We start from the raw sequence: 18,599 nt of genomic DNA on the forward strand, positions 1-18,599 counted from the left end.
AAACAACGCCTTGTTTCAACTTTTAAAAAATTTTACGACATTTTTCTGTAGTGTTAAAATATCTCTATGTCCAGTCTACATGGGCGTAGCCAGGATTTTTTTTCGGGGGGGGGGTGGGAGGGGGATTTTTTTCTCTCCCCCCTCCCGAAAAAAAATATTTATATGTATGTATGTATGTGTGTGTGTATATATATAAACTTTATTACATTCTGACCCATCATTCTTTCGGAATACGCTTATTGTGCGCTTATAGGTTCTTTCTGGAGTTGTAGACTTCCGCCATTGCTAGCAAGGGGGTCTGGGGGATCGCTAGGGATTGGACAAGGTCCTTCTGTTGCTCAAGGACATCAATGCCTTCTTTCATTGTCTGCCTGGAATGAGCGATTTTATTTTTCTTTCTTTCAATACTTGTATCACCAACAGATTCTCAAATAGCAGAAGACAAGTTGAAACAGTTTCTTCTCCGTCACAGAAAGTGTTCTACTTTTGAGCCAAGGCCAAGGCCGTAGGGAGCGTCAAACAATGTTAAACATTCACAATTTCTTTCTTTTTTTTATTCTTTCTGTAACTCAGAGCTAGGCGCTAACTTCTAGTTTTCTTCCATTTCAAATAGTGTCTGCACAGATCATTTCTTCTGTTATCCGATAAAATGTTATCTTAAGTAATGCATATTGGTTTTCAGCAAGAACTCGCAATGAATACGAATTCTTATTCCCACAATTCAGTAAACTGACGCTAGGGATTGTTGTTTAGCTTTTCTTTTGTTATTTCTTGCTTAAACAAAAAAGCGAAAGTCATTATATTCTGGACTTTGGGCCTAGTAGTATTAAAACCGTGTGGGTCGATTTGGGTGTCATGCTAGCTAATGGGTTAAATCCCTGCTGTCCATTTTTTTTTTGGTTTCGAGAGATTAGTCATTATTAATTTGTACGAGCGGACATAGGAATCATATTGTATTATTGGTCTAGACATGGTTAAGTAGCATTTTAGCTTTATATTCATTTTTAATTAGTAAAAATTTATTTCGATTAATAACATATCACATTCTGCTTAATGGCAAATCCGATAATATGTTATAATATTTATATTTTGAAACATTATTTTGGAGATAATGAAATCGACTAAATGTGTCAATTAGACTTTATGGGATGAATAAAAAAAAAGTACAAAAACTCTTTCAGATACATATATTTATTTTCCCATAATTATAATTTGACTTCGTTTACAATTCAATCTTCAATAACTTAAAGCCATAGATCGACATCTATCATTGTAATTTGTGGACGAAATCAAACAGTGCACAGAGTGAATCTCCAGCGTCTGTCCTCGTAATAGTTGTTGTGCTCACTCATGGCCCCTTTGATTCCTTGACCTTCTGGCACGAAGAGGGTCAGCTTGCCGTCCCAGTCGTTGACGTAATCGGTGGTGTAGCAGTCAGATGGCACCCTCTTGGAGACTGTGCAGCACTGAAACCTGTATCGTCTGTCTTCGTAGTGGTTGTCATGGTAGCTCTCGATGCCGGTGATGACGCTGTCCCCTGGACAGGTGAAGGTCACGGGGTTGTCAAACGTGTTGACGTAATCTAGAAAGAACAAAACAAATGAGCAAGGAAAACAAATGAGCAAGGAAAACAAATGAGCAAGGAAAACAAATATGGACATAACTCAACTCTATCAGAATGTCCAATCCTTGCCCTTTTAATGATTTGAAATAAAGACTGCTCTGTATAGTGTAGAGCCCTTCTTAAGCTAAGTTCCCTATTCAGACCTTGTGATACTTCGTCAATGCATCATCATCATAGCTCACTTGTTTCATCAGTCGAAGTTTAATGATGGTGTCGTATGGCCAGCACAACGACCAACTTTCTTGACTTTCCCTACAATTATGAGGTACCCTAGAGTTAGGTTGACTCAGGAGCGTACTAGAAAGTTAGCAATACAAGTCTTCACCGGGACGCCCCAGCTTGGAAACCAAGCAATTCTACCATCGACCCCCACGACCCTTCGCATTTGAAATGTATTAATGATAATATAACTCTAACATTAATTATCATGTTGTTAATTCAAACATATGTTTAAAACTTAGGGGATAAAATTATGTCTTTGAAAACAATTGCCAACTGCAGAGGCTTAGCTAGGGTGAGGGAGAGAGAATGTGAATATTCCCCGGGCCCCCACTTCAGGGGGGCCCCTAATGAGTGTTTCTTACATTAAATATTACGAAAAATGCAGGGGCTCCCAAAGATGTCAAACCCCACGGGCCCCCAAATGATGGCAAATTCCTAGGCACGCCACTGTCCAACCGGGTTCATGTTCTGCTGCCTGGCATGTTTTTTTTTGTTTTTTTTTTGCACATCAATTTTGGGCCAAAAGTAAATGTACTTTCTCAGAGTTCCCATAAAGACTATAATAAACTCAAAATGCCTTATTAAAAGATATCTTTAAAAGTGGCTTTGTTGTCTTCCTCTATTAGCGCCAATGCACGTAAACAGGTAGGTGCCGATAATGTATTTAGTTTAGACTTCTTCACATTTAGAGAAAGATATGGAGGAGAAAAAAAGCTTTTATATTTCCTTATAATCTCTTTCCTTCCACAAGTTTATAATCGTCTTAAAATCATTTTTATAGTTACAAAGTAACCTACACAATTTTAGATAATATTAAGAATGTAGCTTATTTTTTTCCAGGAGGGCGCGGTAGCTAATTGGTTAAGCGCTTAGTTTCCGAACTTGGCGTCCTGGGTCCGAATCTCGGTGAAGACTGGGATTTTGAATTTCGGGACTTTTAGGGCGCACCTGAGTTCACCCAAGTAAATGGAAAAGTTGAGGTGGTTGGTTTTTGTGCTGGCCACATGGCACCCTCTCGTTAACCGTTGGCCAAAGAAACAGGTGACCTTAATATCATCGCAAGGTCTTTATAAGTTATTGAGGTGCCCCCCAGAAGTGCTCTATAGATAAACTCAGGCTCCATTTTGCACTCACTGGCACAGAGGAAAGCAGCTAAAAGAAAGAGAGTTGGAGAGCCCCTCGCGAAGGTCGCGCTACACAGATTTGAGCCGAAAAGAAAACCCTTTGTCAAAGACAGTGTTATGAACATAATAATAATCAAGTCAAAAACCATGTCCACTAAGTATGGCTTTAATACATTGAATAATTACATAACACTTATTCTTACGGTATTCTTACGGACGAGTTACAATCACGTGTAAACATAAGAACGACAACCGATACAGTATATAATTTTGATAACATTCACCCCCAGTTCAAATTATGCATAGTATTATTTACAATGAAAGAATTAATCCATGTAAAAGCATTGTCTGCATATAAGTTATTAGATAACTTACCACTTTTGACACAATCTTTGGTGTATCCCACTGTGCGACAGAAGAGTTCCCAGCGCCTGTCTTCATAATAGTTGTCGTTGATACTTGACACAAAAGATAAAATCTGTCCGGTCGGACAGTTGAAATTGAAAGGCTTGTCCCAGTCGTTCACGTAGGCAGCGGACTTAACTTGAGTCACCACCAGCATGAGTCCTAGGCTGACTAAGATGACCATTCTGAGCAGTTGGAAATCTTTGAAATGTTCTGAAGAAATATGTTATCTATTATTGATTAGGTTCGCTTTACGCGTTTTGGATGTTCCTTCGGAATGGAAGATTATTACATCCTTGCCCAAACTTTCTGAAGGACGGCGGGGAATGGCGGTGGACAAGTTCGAACCCGGGACCATAGACCACACCACACAACCAGATCTGTTGACATGATCAGAAATATAATTTATTCTTCTTCTGTTTATCAATAAGCTCGTTCGTGTAATCAGGGCCTAGAACATAGGTTAGTGTGCTGATCTAACCACGACCATTTTACTTCCAAAGAAGTTGAGCCGAAGCTCTTGAAACTCTGGGCCTGTATGCCTGGTTTTACGAAGCGCTCTATCGGAAAGAGATCCAAACTAATGTCCATATTTAACACTGCTACTTCCAATGGGTCGGACACTCCGGACACAAAGACTAGAAAATCTAGCTAAAGGCCAAACACAACGGAACCCCCACACACACACACACACTATTGTCCTATAATTGACCAAGCTAACCTTGCAGGACTCGCAATTGATGAAATAGTCCCCTGAGGAACGGCGCCTTATTTTGACAAAGTCGTGGCAGTTCTCTTACAACTCTGCACTGTGCAATGGGAATGCTCCCACACTCCTTTAGACAAGAGTCTACAAGAGTCTTTAACTCATTGTTACTACCCATTTAGCCTAATCGCTTCCTCGCGTTAAGGAATGGTAGGATACCTGGGCCCAACCAGGACCTGACTATAGTCACGTTCCGTTAACTTGATCACATCAGAGTAGACGTTTGTAACATCTCAGAACACTTTATTTGGTGACCTAATGTTACCTCAGACCTAACTGGTATGATTGTAATAATGACAAAAAGTTTGGTAGTAAACGTCAAAATAATGAGTTTTATTTTTACTTTTGGAAAACAATGTGACATAATAGCAATACGAGATGAGAACAACAATCAATAGCATAAAATTTCGGTCAGAGTTGTGTTTACTGAGCGCCTGAAGGCAGCACAGAAAACCTTCTCCCAGATACCCCTTCCACCCACTGGTCCACAAATTGGACCATAGCGCTCTGAGCATGCTATACGCATGAAAGTAGCGCTGTATAAGAGACATATTTTCTATTATACGAGACAGAAATGGAACCTAATTTGTATAGACTATAACCTGTAACAGACAGAAGTTTTTACTTTACATGTTAGTACTACAGCTTGGACTAGACAGCAAATGCAACTTACCAAAGTCTGGTGAAGAGAAAGCTGTTTTCTCCCAGCAGACATTGCGTATTTATAGGAATCCATCACTTGACGATATTATTCAGAACACCATCATTTTTAGAATTACTCAAGACAAACAAATGTTTATTGACAAGGGTAATCCAAAGAGCACACAACTCCATCACGTTAGGTAAACAGTTTTAATAGCTTCTTAATTTTTCTCATATTAAAAAAATACGCCATTAAGATTAGAGGCGTAAACTGAAAAAAAAAAGGAAACTACTAACAACCTTGTGTAATAATAATTAAGACTACATACTGGGGAGACCTTTGCAATCCACGCGGGGGAAAAATACGCCGCTGATGAAATTATTAGAAAAAAAAATCTTAACTGCGTGGGTGTTAAAGAACTATCGAAGACTTGGTTACTTTACGGCTTTGTTGCTTACCTTTCAAAACTGAAGAGCAAATAAGAATTTAGTTTATTCTGTTAATGTTAATCGATCACTTATCGTTCTGACCCGTGATTAAGGCAACGACTCTCGTGTCAATGTATTGAGTATCACAGCTTAATTCGTTACAACATATGATACATTATCAAAGACTGAAGAATTAAAAGCAATGCTTGATTTCTACTTTTCAAATGTTTTTTCATCGTTCTTTCTTCACCGCTTATTTGCTTGCATTGATTTGCCTTGCAAACTCTTCATGGTGGGTGAACAGTGAACACTCATCGGAGGAATATCTCGAAAACGGCTCTAACGATTTTCCTATAAATTTGACAGTTTATGTATATGTTTGGGGAAAAATACTACCTAATTGGCCACACAGGGAAAACTCTGGTTTGACTAAGATTACCAGACGTCCGGCAAAAGGAAGCATTGAGCTAAATTGTGAAAATTTCCTGCTTTCACGCTGTTTGTTTACAGTAATGGTAAAAAGTAAGCAAACCTTTTTATATCTAATGGTTTAAGCAGACAAACCCATCTGTTGAAGTGTGTTTTTAAAGATCTTTCGTGAACCAGACCTGAATCAGGTATTTTTTTAAAATACTTTTTGTAAATCCTAGGCTATAGGCCTGCGGTTTTTATTTCACAAAGCTTTTTATTAACTCTGTCTGTTTAGGTGGAATCTTTTACAAGTTATTTCTCCCACTTCCCATTCTCGGATCAAGTGGAAACTTAGCACAAGTATTCATTTTGGATGACAACTCATAACACGTGAATCCATAAAAAAAAAATAAAAAAAATAGCTAATCAATTAGTTGTAATCAATTAACTTTATTTTATATAGAAAAATGTACTAAGCTAAGGGGAGATGAGCCTTGCTTAGAGACTCAGGTCAAATCCTGTTCATGTTGCTGGTTGTTTATTATAGGTCAAGAACTTTATACTTTGAATAACAACTATATGGTGAAGTAAAAACCCAGAAAAAACAGATTAAGATCAAACTGCCTCGTTAAAAATATAAACTATTTATGATAGGAAAAGATGCATTTGAGCAATGGGCAGGAACCACTAAGCGTTTTGGATTTGGATGACAGAGGAATGAGGCTCTTATGTAGCTAACAATGTAGTGACACACAAACCATCCAGAATAACTACGTGGCACGTACTACATAAATCAAACACTAATAAAGCTAAAACCAGAACTTTCCCTGAAGCTGACAGAAGCAGTGACCATGAAATGGTCTTAATGGCTGTGAAAACTGTCTGTCTGGTACAAATGGTGTACACGTGATCTTATCCCACGTCCAACATTTCACAATTATTCACTGTCGATAACAACACATGAGTCAATAGAAACATTAACCAATTTATTTATTAATTATTGGTAATAAATTAATTCTGTTTTATGTAGAAAATGGACAAATCTTGCAGCACTGAGAGATGTGGCAGTAATTGTGTGGCACTTTCCCTTTATACATGTTTTTTTTTTTATTTTGTTTGTTTTTATTCTTTTTTTTTTTTTTGGTCTTCTAGTGAGTGAACTTATTTTCTAATGCCCTGCAAACAATTGTATGTCCTTGCTGTGAACTGAGCAGTGAGCGTGTGTTATAGTTTCTATGCGTATGCATAAAATGTGACTTACTTCGTCATGTTTTTTTTTAAAACATCTGTTCTCTTTTATTATCTTCCAACTTTTCTTTTAACCAAAAGTCCATCGCTCTCTCTCTCTCTCTCTCTTCCCCCCTCCCTCTCTTTCGCTACATGTATGAAAGCAAATGCCGCTCCTACCCCAAATTAAACAAGATCTTTAAAAAAAAAGTTGATAATTTAAATTTCCACAGGCCTATTACGTAGTCTATAGAGCTACCATTTGACATATATCCTGCATGACAGATGAGGACGACAAAGGGTAGTGAATGACCACGGGAACATAGGGTCAAGACTCTGAAGGGCATTGAATCATACGTTATTTTTGTTGCTTTTTTTTTTTTTGGTCATCCTAACCTTATCTTCTTATGTTATAAATTACAGACATTATTTCTAAAAAGATAATAATTACGTCATACGCTTATCAATGAGTCCATTCTCTAATATGGCACTAGAAAAGAAAGATATCGAGCACTTGTACGAAATTGTCCTAGCATATGGAATAAGAAGTGTACCTTATATCTTTGTGTCTTTCTGAGTATTTTATTAGTTTGTGTTTTTCTATTTGTAAATAATAGTTTACTGTTTATTATTTATGTATTCTTTCCAGTGCTTTTTATTTTTGTAAAAAAAAATAGGTGCCGGTACTCAGTGATGGATTGCCTAACTTTTAACTACTAATAAATTAATAATAAACGTTAAAATACAAGAAAGTAATATTTTTTCCCAACATTGAAAGAAGTGCTGGTACCGGTGCGTACCATCACAAAAAAAGTACTGATTTAGGCCTAATTTATTTCTATTCCTTTTAGTCTTCTGTCTTGAAGAGTCTCTAAATTTAGTGATTTCACTAATGGTGTTACAACCGTGTTACTCTAATCAAACGTGATCTCAAATCTCTTTTTGTCAATTCTGTTTGTTTGTTTTTTCCTTCAGTTGGAGTCCCAAACACGGTACAGCAGTGCATATTCTAAGATTAGCCTAACCAAGAAGAGCATGAGTCGCAGTGACAGGAATTTTTAATTGATTTAAAGCCAGAAAAATACTAAAAATTGTTAGCATTAGACAGGCCTGTTTCAAGGGAGGGCAAGCGGGGCTACAGGCCCGGGACAAGAAAGGGGCTTCCACAAAATAGAAAAATATATCAGAATTTTGACGTGTCAGAAACTTTAAAGTATTTTTCTCTCATTTTTGACGCTAACACTTTATATAAAGCTAACTCTAATGGTAATAATGTCGGGATTAATAAGTGTTCACTTGTAGTTGTAGCAAGTTCGAAATAAGTAAATACAAGTACAGATCCGGAATTACGACAGTCTGCCAATGGCCACGGCCGTCACAAACTCAAACATATACACTTTTTTAAAACTAAAATATGCATAATAAATATTTTTTTAAAAAGGGAAAATATTATGAGGGTAAATTTCAAACGAAAGTAGGCCTACTCTAGCTATTTCTTTCTTCTAAAATATAGCATGCTTTTATAGATATAAATATTTTTATTATAAGTGGATCTTTATTAAAACTTTCGAAACAGTGTAGAGTCCCACACTAAAATCTTTTCCCTGGGCCTCTACATGCTTAAATCCGGCCCTGTCCTTAGATCTATTTTGTGTTGTTTATGTTACTTTTTATTTTCTTGCTGCACTACATTTGACCTATTTAATATATAGCTAAGTGATGTGTGACAACATGTATTTACCTTTTCTTGTGCCACATCGGCTTTATCGTTTCTAAACTAAAATTATAAGTATATGATTATATATATATATATATATATATTCTATATGAGAACTTAAGTATCGTCACATACAAAGTTTGTTAATCAAAATACTTATTATTAAACGTTTATGCATAGTTATGATCGTTCAAATTACGTTTTACTTAAATATATATTACTTTGTTTTTTTAAATGTACAAATAATTTATTACAATTTAGACATATCTGGCAATGTCTATTGTCACAAGACTTCAACTTCCGTGGGTCTTGTGAGCTTAGTTTCTTACGTTCACTAAGTAGTGACTCTATTGGTTTTCTTCATCTCTTTTATAATTGAAAAATGGCTGGAATGAGCGATTCAGAAGTCCAAGGGCAGGTGAGCTGTATTTTATTCTCTTCTATTTAACTTTGCTATTCAGGATATTGATGTAGTTTTACATCCAAACTATCGATTCAGACCAATGCAAACTGAAACTCGACTCAACTGATGACTTCTCAACTCGTCTCAACCAAGTCACTCAAGACTCATCTCTGTCTCTACGTCAAAGTTGGTCAAAGACAACAGACATTGAAAATCATGAATAATTCTGAATATTGTCATAATAAATGTCTAAAATGATAAATATTAAAAAGCAGCAGAGAGAACGCTAGATTTAGATCTAGATCTCTATGTACGAGTTGTGGAGTTTATGTGTAGAACTTCTAGATCTAGTCTAGAACTCTAGATCTATCTGTTGGTAGCATTTTAATTTTTCTTGTTTGGGCAAATATTTTGAGTGGTAAATCTAGATCTAAGATCCAGATCTAGTCAATAAAATGAAAAACCAATACTTGATTATCTAATCTACAATTGAGATTCTGATAGTATCATTGTTAAAAACAGCTTGAGCTTGAAAGTCTTTAACTGCACGGAATATATCTCTGGCGACTCTGGTATGACAAGTAGAAGGTCAAAGGAATTAGATCTTGACTCTAAAATTGTATTTATTAAATTGAAAAAAATGTGGCTGAGTGCGCTACCAGTATTTGTTCAAGTCATTCTGAGCAGTGCCTTTACAACGGGGCTTATTGCATTGTGTACAACTACAATGTCCTTATTTATATGTTAGATTTTAGAAAGAGTGACCTTGGTTATTTGATGTTTAACTACCAGCGCTTTTGTTTTATATTCATATTGGCACTTGCAATATTATAGGCGAGGCAGAAATGGCATAATTTTCTCCCAAGTTCATACAATCTGTGTCAAAGTTGCATTGGACATGATTGGTCTTGGTCTAATACTATGTGGTAGTGTGGTAGATACAAATCCAATTTGCTTACTCAAAAACAAACAAACACTGGTGACAGGTGAAAATATCCCATGCCATTTCAAGTTCTCAGTGTGGTATCTTTCTCTATCATACTCTCCTATATTTTTAAACAAATTTTATATGTATGTCCTTTTTTTCTTTTTTTTTTTTACAGATTGCCCATATGATTGCTTTCATTGATCAGGAAGCATCTGAAAAAGTCGAAGAGATTGATGCAAAGGTCAGTATCTAAGAAGGTCCTCTTTGCCTCTCCTAGACCTGATAACTTGAAATTGATGTATACAAATAGTTTGACTATCTTAGATACCATAAAAGTACTTCATTTTGCCTCTTAATTTTATTTTCTAATAGGCTGAGGAGGAATTTAACTTAGAGAAAGGCCGTTTGGTTCAAACAGCAAGAGCCAAAATTATGGACCACTATGACAAGAAAATTAAACAAGTGGAGTTGCAAAAGAAAATGTAAGCTTTACTTGCTTTAGCAAGAATCTTACAAACACTTTTTTTTAAGAGCCTCTATATAAGTAACTTCACAAGTTGGGTGCATTGGATAGTCTTTTGTTTACTTCTTAAAATAATTTTCTACCATGAATGGCCTTTGATGGTAATTTCATATTATGCTCATTAGTTTAGTAGAAAATAGGATAATAATTGTCTACCTTGAAATAATGTCAAAAGGTAATAGGCATATATGCGTTAATGAAAATAAACCAAATTATTATTATTATATATTTTTCACTAATTAAAACAAAACCTTTTCATTTTACAGCCAGCAGTCAAATCTACTGAACAGCTCTCGTCTACAAATTCTGAAGAGAAAAGAGGAATTATTGAATGTAAATTTTTTGCTATATTAAAAAAAAAAAAAAATCTATATTGTAGTATAATTAATTTGTAACAATAACATTATTTTTGTCTTTTACTTGTTGTTAAATTGTTCTTTTATTTAATCTTGCTTTCAGGAAGAAACATTTACATTTTCTGTTGTAGTTGTGTTTTTTTTTCATTCGCTCATAAAGTAATAAAACTAATGCGAAGTTGAGTAGCTCAGTGCATATTAAAGCAACTATTTTATGGATAAAAAATGAGTTACAGCATTGTTCTTTTATAAATAACTCGGCATGTCAACATTTTTTCTAGTGCATGTCACTTAAGTCATTCACTACATTCACTGAACTCGTCTGTCAGAATATCACGAAAACTTGTTACATTTTCCACAGATAGCAGAATTATTTTGTTTTACGCATAACTATAATTATTATTATAATTTTTCTTTAAAGGAACTTCTTGATGATGCAAGAAAAACTGCATATAAAATGGCATCCGAGGATCCTTCTAGGTATAGAGATACCATGATCAAGCTAACTATGCAGGTAATGTAACAAAGATAGCTATGAAATAACACAACCTCTTGGGATCCTATTGAATGTTGAGCTTCAAAGTAAACCAAAAATAAACATGCACACGGAGCTTATTTAAGACACACAGTCAAAGCTGTTCAAAAACACTTCAAAATATCATTAATCCTTTCACCACTAAGCAGTTGTCAGAAACTATCTACCCCATCCCAAAGAGAAGGGATATAACTCAGTTATTTAAAAAAATCAATTTTATGACTAAATTCACAGGAAAAAAAAAACAAATGAAAACTAACAAAAACCTTCTTTTTATAATAGAAATAATAGACATAGGGTTAAGCATCATGTTTAAAGTCCTAAATAGGCCTGCAGAGCTCAAAAACATAATAATATTAAGTCATATTTAGTTGCCTTCCAATCTCCCGTTTGACTAGATCTAACATATTCAATACTGGATCTAGCATCAATTTTTTATTCATTTTCACTACTATTGGTCTCATTGGCTCTAAATCACTTACCCCAATGGGCCAATCATTATATTCTTATTCTACATCTGAAACATTAAAATCTTATTCTATTAAAGCCTACACATAAACCTAAATATGTTCCATTTTGAAGGCTAGCAAAAGAAAACGTAATTTAAAAAAAAAATCTTAAAATCCATTCCAACATGCTGCAGATACAAAATAAACACCTAAAAATAGCGTCACTATCGCTCTTCTAGGTCAGAGTTAGTAAATGTATAAATAGTTATTTAAAAACTAGCAGTGCGTGTGTAAATTTTACAACACAAAATCGGTGACTCCCAGCGACTCTAGTTGTCAAACGGTTCATGGAAACTATTATTTTTAAAACTTAGTTGTGTATCTTCAACTTAAAAAAATGTAGTCTATGTTGTTAATATGAATTTCGCACCTGGTCTTTTTGTTAATTCTGTATTACACTGTACATGAATAATTTCTTTTATATACATGTGCAATAAAAATAGTCACAGAGGTAAAAAGGTTAGGACATAGGTCATTGAAGTCAAAAGACAAAATATTGGTATTTATTGTTAAAATGACAGGTTATATTTATTCTATATTTGTTTATTATTGTACTGTACTGGTTAAACTTAGAAGCTTTTCCTTCTAAACTTTAAGTGTATCTGGTAGTTATTTATGGTACACTCTGTATTTTCTTATAAAAAATGTTTAGGCTTTAGTCCAGCTGTTGGAGCCTAAAGTCACAGTTCAAGTGAGACAACAGGACCTGGACCTTATGAGAGTGAGTTTGTTTTTTTTTAATTTATTTTACTAGATCACTTTGATGTGGATAATAAGGGAAAAAATGTTATTAATTTCTTATATATTGTTTGATTACTGTTTCTTTTATTTCTTTAGAAAATTATCCCAGAAGTTCAAGACCAGTATAAAAAGTTCACACAGAAGCTAGAAGTCAAATTAACTATAGATGAACAAAATTTCCTTCCAGCAGATCTGTGAGTTCATTATTATTTCTTTTTTTTTTTTTTGTTTTTGTTTTGGTAATTCATTTATTTAGTTATGCCTGGTTTCCATCTAAAGTTTATTGGGTTTTTTTTTCAAAAATAAAATCGTTTCTGAATTGCAAATAGATCAAATCTGATTAGCTCTTGATTTATATTGTTATAAACCTGGTGGTGGCACAAATGGGGGTAGTGGTGTGTGTGTAGTCAGCCAACGCAAATCGCCCCAGGCCAGCGCTAGACGAGCGGTCAACCGTGACGAGTTACGACTGTCAGCCGAGACGAGTGTCAACACGGTGGTTCGGGAAGGATCGACGGCGGTCTGGGAAGGATCGACGTCATGAACAGAGCTCAGGAGTGTCACGAGAGTTGTAGTCATCTGACCACCTAGAAACGTCGAGCGGCGTTCTGTCCTGTTCGAGAAGGCCAGTAGGGACCCTATATTAGAGAGGAGGTGTCGCAGTCAAGACGGTTCAAGGCAGGGGTTCAGAGCCCGGTTCACTATAGTCCTGTCGACTACAGCACAGTTCAGCGGTGTGGTTCTGTACGGAGCATTACGACGGTTCAGTGCGGAGTACTATCAAGTACAGTTGAGACGAACGGCGTCTTGATCTTGGTCTGTGATCGAGTCCGACACAACGAGCCTAGTGTGTGAAGTCAGTCCTGAACTGTTGAACCCAGTGCAAGCCCGGAACGATACGGAGAGGCCAGTGCAAGAGTTGATACGACGGAACGGTGTTATCGAAGAGATATTTGTACGGTCTTGTGTTACGTGCTGCCAATTGTACAGTATTGGCTGTTATTTCTTCAACTATTAAAGTGTTACGTTACTTTGGAGCCCTGAGTTGTCAAGTTCTTTAAGTTGGTGGTGTATGGTGCAGTTTGCAGAGAGCCTGGATAGAGAGAACAACTGGTGTCAGAAGTGGGATCGGATTGGATCGGATCTACTATGGCTCGTCTGAAACTGCTGTACGAACTTGAATTTAGAGAACTGAAGGAAGAACTCTGTGATCTAGATCTGAAAACGAGCGGAAATAAAGAAACCTTACAAGCACGCCTCCGAGAATGTATAGTTGAAGAAGAGGAAGATCCAGACACGTATCTGTTTGAAGTCTCACCAGATTTTGGAGAGTTCATTCGGGCTATGAGTGTGACACTGAAGATGTACACCGAGGACATCAGTAGAGAGATTAAAGAGATGGGTACCTCAGTGAAAGAAGTGACGAGCCCCGTGGTCAAAACGATGGACGTGGTGGAAGAAACCCTGTACGACCAAAGAGACTTGAAAGATAAAGGAGCTGCGCCACCGTTAAACAATGAACTAATACCCACCCAAAGCTTTGAAGAAATATGCAGTGACAACGGCAATGCTGATGAATGTGGTGCTGCCTGTCAATCTGAAAACAGGGAGTACAGACCTGTGGAGCCGAAAGAGACAGATGAAGAGACAATGGAAGCTGCCCATAGTTCGAACGAATCTTGTGCTGAAGCTTTACCTGATATGAGCACATATATATGATATGAGATCAAGAGAACGCTGATTTTGCCTACAAGCCTGTTGCTGAAGGACGTTTACATGATGAAAGCTACCAGAGAGGCTTGGACCCTACAGACGTTCATCCAGATGCTAAGCTCAGCGAGAGAAGTCCTGGTGGTGATAATGAGGACCCATTGAAACCTGACGAAGCCGTTGAGAGACATATCCAAGTCGAGAGATACCAGCCAGGTCCGAACCTAACAGACGTTGGTCCAGCTGCCAAGACTGGAGAGGAAAGTTCTGATGGTGGTAAAGAGAATCCAAGGCAGTCTGACGTTGACATTGATGGACATTTGAAAGACGAAAGTCATCGACAAGGTCTGAAACCAACAAGTGATCGGCCCGATACTGAGACAAGAGAGAGAGGTCCTGATGGTGGTGAAGAAAGCAGAATGAAGCCTGAGGCCGAAGACGAGGGACCTTTGCATGAGGAGTGTTGCCAACCTGCCCCACGAGCATGCACTCCAGACAAGGCTGAAGATGATGACCTGTTCCACAATTCCCTGTCCTGTGGATTTGAAACCCATCCCAGTCCTTCTCTGAAAAGTCCTATGAAGTCACCTTTTTGGCCAACGATCTTGGTATCCCCAGCCCTTACATCTTATACCTCTCCATGTGTCAAGTGGCTGTCCTCAGTACCGACCGACAAGAGAGCTATGCAACCACAACGTCACAACAACAAGAGGAAGATCAACTGGAGGAAAAGAAGAAGGTGGCATTTTCGAAGTCCAACGTGCATGGTGATTCTACCAAGAAATAACTGCAGCCACATGAAGACCAACTGGCGGAGAAGAAGAAGGCTACTTTTGTTGAGTGCAACATGAATGACGATGCGACAACGACATCGATGCAACCAGATGAAGGCTAACTGGAGGAGAAGAAGGAAACGTTTTCTGAATTCAACGTGGATGGCGATGAAAGCACGACGTCCATGCAACCAGGTGAAGGCCAATTGAAGGAAAAGAAGGAAGCGACCATTGCTGACTGCAAAATGGATGGTACAGTATTGGCTGTTATTTCTTCAACTATTAAAGTGTTACGTTACTTTGGAGCCCTGAGTTGTCAAGTTCTTTAAGTTGGTGGTGTATGGTGCAGTTTGCAGAGAGCCTGGATAGAGAGATACATAACAATATCTTCATCTACTTTTGATAGTAAATAAGTAGTAGCCAAATTAAAACACATTTTGTTCAAATATATATCTACAAAAAATAGCATTGATAATAAAATCTAGGTTAATGTGAATGTTAAATCTATAACTTAACAATCTACTCTTCAAACATTGACATGTACTAGCCCAGGAGAGCTCATAACATTAATCCTAATAAATGACCATATAATATCAACTTTTAATATCACAGTCAGTACAATGGATTCCAGGGCAAATAGGCATCGTGGGAAATGAAGGTGGATAAACATGCTAAAGGTGGGGTCATTCATGGTGCAACTGGACATACCAGTTAATCAGTATACTGTCTGGTCATTGTTACCATTAATCACAAAGAAAAGGGGCTCGTGTTCACCAGGAAGCACAGGCTGAGCCATTCACAAGAAATGACCACACCAAACAAACTGGACAATAACAATTTCCTCCCCAACAAAGATTTACTACCTATCATCTATCAACTTGGAATAGGACATGCACCTTTAAAACAGAATAAACCCCATACTGTAGACAATGTGCACACACCCTTATAAGACTATTGATCACACTCTCTTAGAATGCCCAAATTTGATTCACCTTAGGCAGAACCTATTAGCCCAACATAACTCTGGCAGTGCACAACAGCTGGAAAAAAGGTTACAGCTCAGCATTAAAAAAAACTAGCTTTGCTGGCCAGGAGAAATTAATCTAAATACTTCAATGGTTGAGAATTTTATTATATATAATTTTTTATATACTCTAAATGCTATATTTTAGATTTTGTCTATTTTGCTTTTTTTTTTTCTCCATAGAATTGGTGGAGTTATCCTGTCTGCTCATGGCGATAAAATCAAAATTAACAACACACTTAATGAAAGGTTAAAGTTGGTTTCCTCAAAGGTGAGGCCTTTTGCTTTTTATTTTAATGCAGTGGGTGCATAAAGGCTTAACCATTTATTTATTAATTAAAATTTATCTCATTAAATTAATAAATGAAACTAAATAGTCAATTCTAGATCTGGAAATCTAATAACTAACTTGTAAATATTTCTATTCATGTATATGCTTACTCTTTTGAAAAATTAAAAAAAACTTTTGTAAAGTTTGTGTCTTAAACAATACTGAGTCTTTTCTTTGCTGAAATCAGTTTTTTAACCAATAATTTGTTGACAATTATTTCTCAAAGAGAATTTTTTTTTATGCCTTGCTGTTTTTATTTGTACCACTGATCCCTAATTCCAAATCATTCATTACTTTTTTTGTTTTAACTTCAGATGCAACCAGAGCTCAGAGAGACTTTATTTGGACCAAATCCCAACAGAAAGTTCCGTGATTAACTGCCATGATAGTTTAGAAGTAAATCTATCTCATCTCTCTGTACATTTGGAACATTTTATTTTAAACCAGAGTGTAAACCATTGTGGTCTCTATAACAGTCATGTGAGAACCTTGTCAAATTTATAGACATTCCTTTTGATTATGTGCTTATGAAATGGGTTTCATAATTACCTTGTTTTTCTTAGGTCACCTGGAAAATATGCTACGTCTTGTATGAAGAAATTTTTTTTTTTTTTTTTTTTTAAGCTCATATGATGTTAGTTGTATGATTTAAGAATTATTTTTTTTTAGCTCTACATTTCTTTGTATATATTTCCTTCGGTAGCCATGGTTCATTATTTATGTATGAATGTTGATAAAATATTTATGTGCTTCTTTTTTTTTTAACTTCTCTTTAACTTTTGCACTACAAGAATGTTGTAGACAGCTGGGTAACTTGTACCTTGGGAGATGGGGTTAAAGACTAAAGCACTGACATGTATTTCATAGCTCTATTATACTTAGTTGTACCCTCCATTCCTCTGTTCAACGTTTAGTTAGTTCATTGTTGTATATTGATATGTATCGACCCAGTGGTGTGTACCTGCAGCTGGACCTGGTCCACTCAGTCCACCACCTCATCATTAATGGCTGTGATCCATTTAAATACCAAGACAAAACCTTTGTAGTCTTCTATATTCAAGTGGTGTTTTAGTCTAAGGGTATTTATCTTGTTGCATGTGCTGTGTGTCCTCCTTAGTTCTTAGTATTCATTTTTTTTTTTTTTTTGTCTCTGTCTCACATGTTGATTGATGTAGCCTGTTTAAAGGATCACATTTATTTCTGTGCTATTACAAGGACAAAAGGGAGTTTTTAATTTTAAAATATGTCCAGTCCTGTTCGTTTGTCAGTCAACATGTGAGATAAGTGTGTCGAATTTGATTGGAAATTGTAGTTGTGAGTGATGCTGTCTGTGATACAGTATGATGATTCTGTTGTGTAGATTGAACATGTGGGTCACTCAGTAGTTTAATGCATAAGTTTGTGTGTGTGTCAACAATGAACAGTGCTGTGTGCTACCATTGGATACACTTCTATTGGAAAGAAATAAACTTGAATCAAAATAATTACTTCTTATAGAATGAATGGTTTCTTGTATTTTTTTATTTTTTTTTGGTCACTGTTCATAACATTTCATGTCAGTGTGTCCTGTTCAGGTTCAAGGTCTATGTATTTGTACATTGTAACCAAGATGTCTTATCCCAAAGTATTAGTTTTAGTCTGTTTAGTTTCTGATGTGGCTGGTCGTATTGTTAATAGTAGAATCGATCAAATCTTCCAGTTGGTGTAGACACTAGAAATAAAATTTTGTATAAAATACCAGACACTTGTTTGTTTTAAATCTATTTCAAGAACTTTTTTTCTTAAAAACTTAAAAGTTGTATGGCTGTACATGCCCCAATTCAGTTCACGCAAGGCAGACCCTATAATATGGCTCCAGACCTTTGTTAATGTTAACGTATGCCTACGCAGGATATTAGGTGGCCTGAAAAGATAACTACTGACAATTTGTGGGAGAGAACTAGACAAAATCCCATAAGCCCAAGAAGCTAAAGTGGAGCTGGATAGGACACACCCTGAGAAATCCAGCTACCAATGTTGTAAGGTAGGCACTTTGGAATCCCCAAGAAAAGTGGGCAGACCCACAGTGAAGCTGAGGATACTGGAATGACATAGGACAAGATAAAGAAAGCTGCTCAGAACCGAGTTCAGTGGAGAGGTGGTGTTGCGGCCCTATACTCCCCTGGGGGCGCACAGGATTAAGTCAAGGCAGACCCTATT

General features: G+C 36.5%; 2 protein-coding genes across 2 annotated transcripts; one reads left to right on the forward strand and one right to left on the reverse strand.

Moving 5' to 3' along the window:
• Positions 1-1,175: 1,175 nt before the first annotated feature.
• On the reverse strand, positions 1,176-4,906 carry LOC106071442 (dermatopontin-like). The gene is made up of 3 exons (XM_013231550.2): positions 4,815-4,906; positions 3,346-3,588; positions 1,176-1,582 (listed from the first exon to the last, which is right to left on the reverse strand). The coding sequence occupies exons 2-3, from the start codon at positions 3,557-3,559 to the stop codon at positions 1,290-1,292; spliced, it is 507 nt and encodes a 168-aa protein (XP_013087004.2). The 5' UTR covers positions 3,560-3,588; positions 4,815-4,906; the 3' UTR covers positions 1,176-1,289.
• A 3,917-nt stretch (positions 4,907-8,823) lies between these two features.
• On the forward strand, positions 8,824-18,140 carry LOC106071441 (V-type proton ATPase subunit E-like). Its single transcript, XM_013231549.2, has 9 exons — positions 8,824-8,985; positions 10,074-10,139; positions 10,271-10,380; positions 10,688-10,754; positions 11,199-11,291; positions 12,474-12,542; positions 12,659-12,756; positions 16,253-16,340; positions 16,715-18,140. Exons 1-9 carry the CDS (start codon positions 8,950-8,952, stop codon positions 16,775-16,777), a joined length of 690 nt encoding a protein of 229 aa, XP_013087003.2. The 5' UTR covers positions 8,824-8,949; the 3' UTR covers positions 16,778-18,140.
• The last annotated feature ends 459 nt before the right edge of the window (positions 18,141-18,599 follow it).

This window comes from Biomphalaria glabrata, chromosome 6 (assembly GCF_947242115.1).
Source record: "Biomphalaria glabrata chromosome 6, xgBioGlab47.1, whole genome shotgun sequence".
Lineage (NCBI taxonomy): Eukaryota > Metazoa > Mollusca > Gastropoda > Planorbidae > Biomphalaria > Biomphalaria glabrata.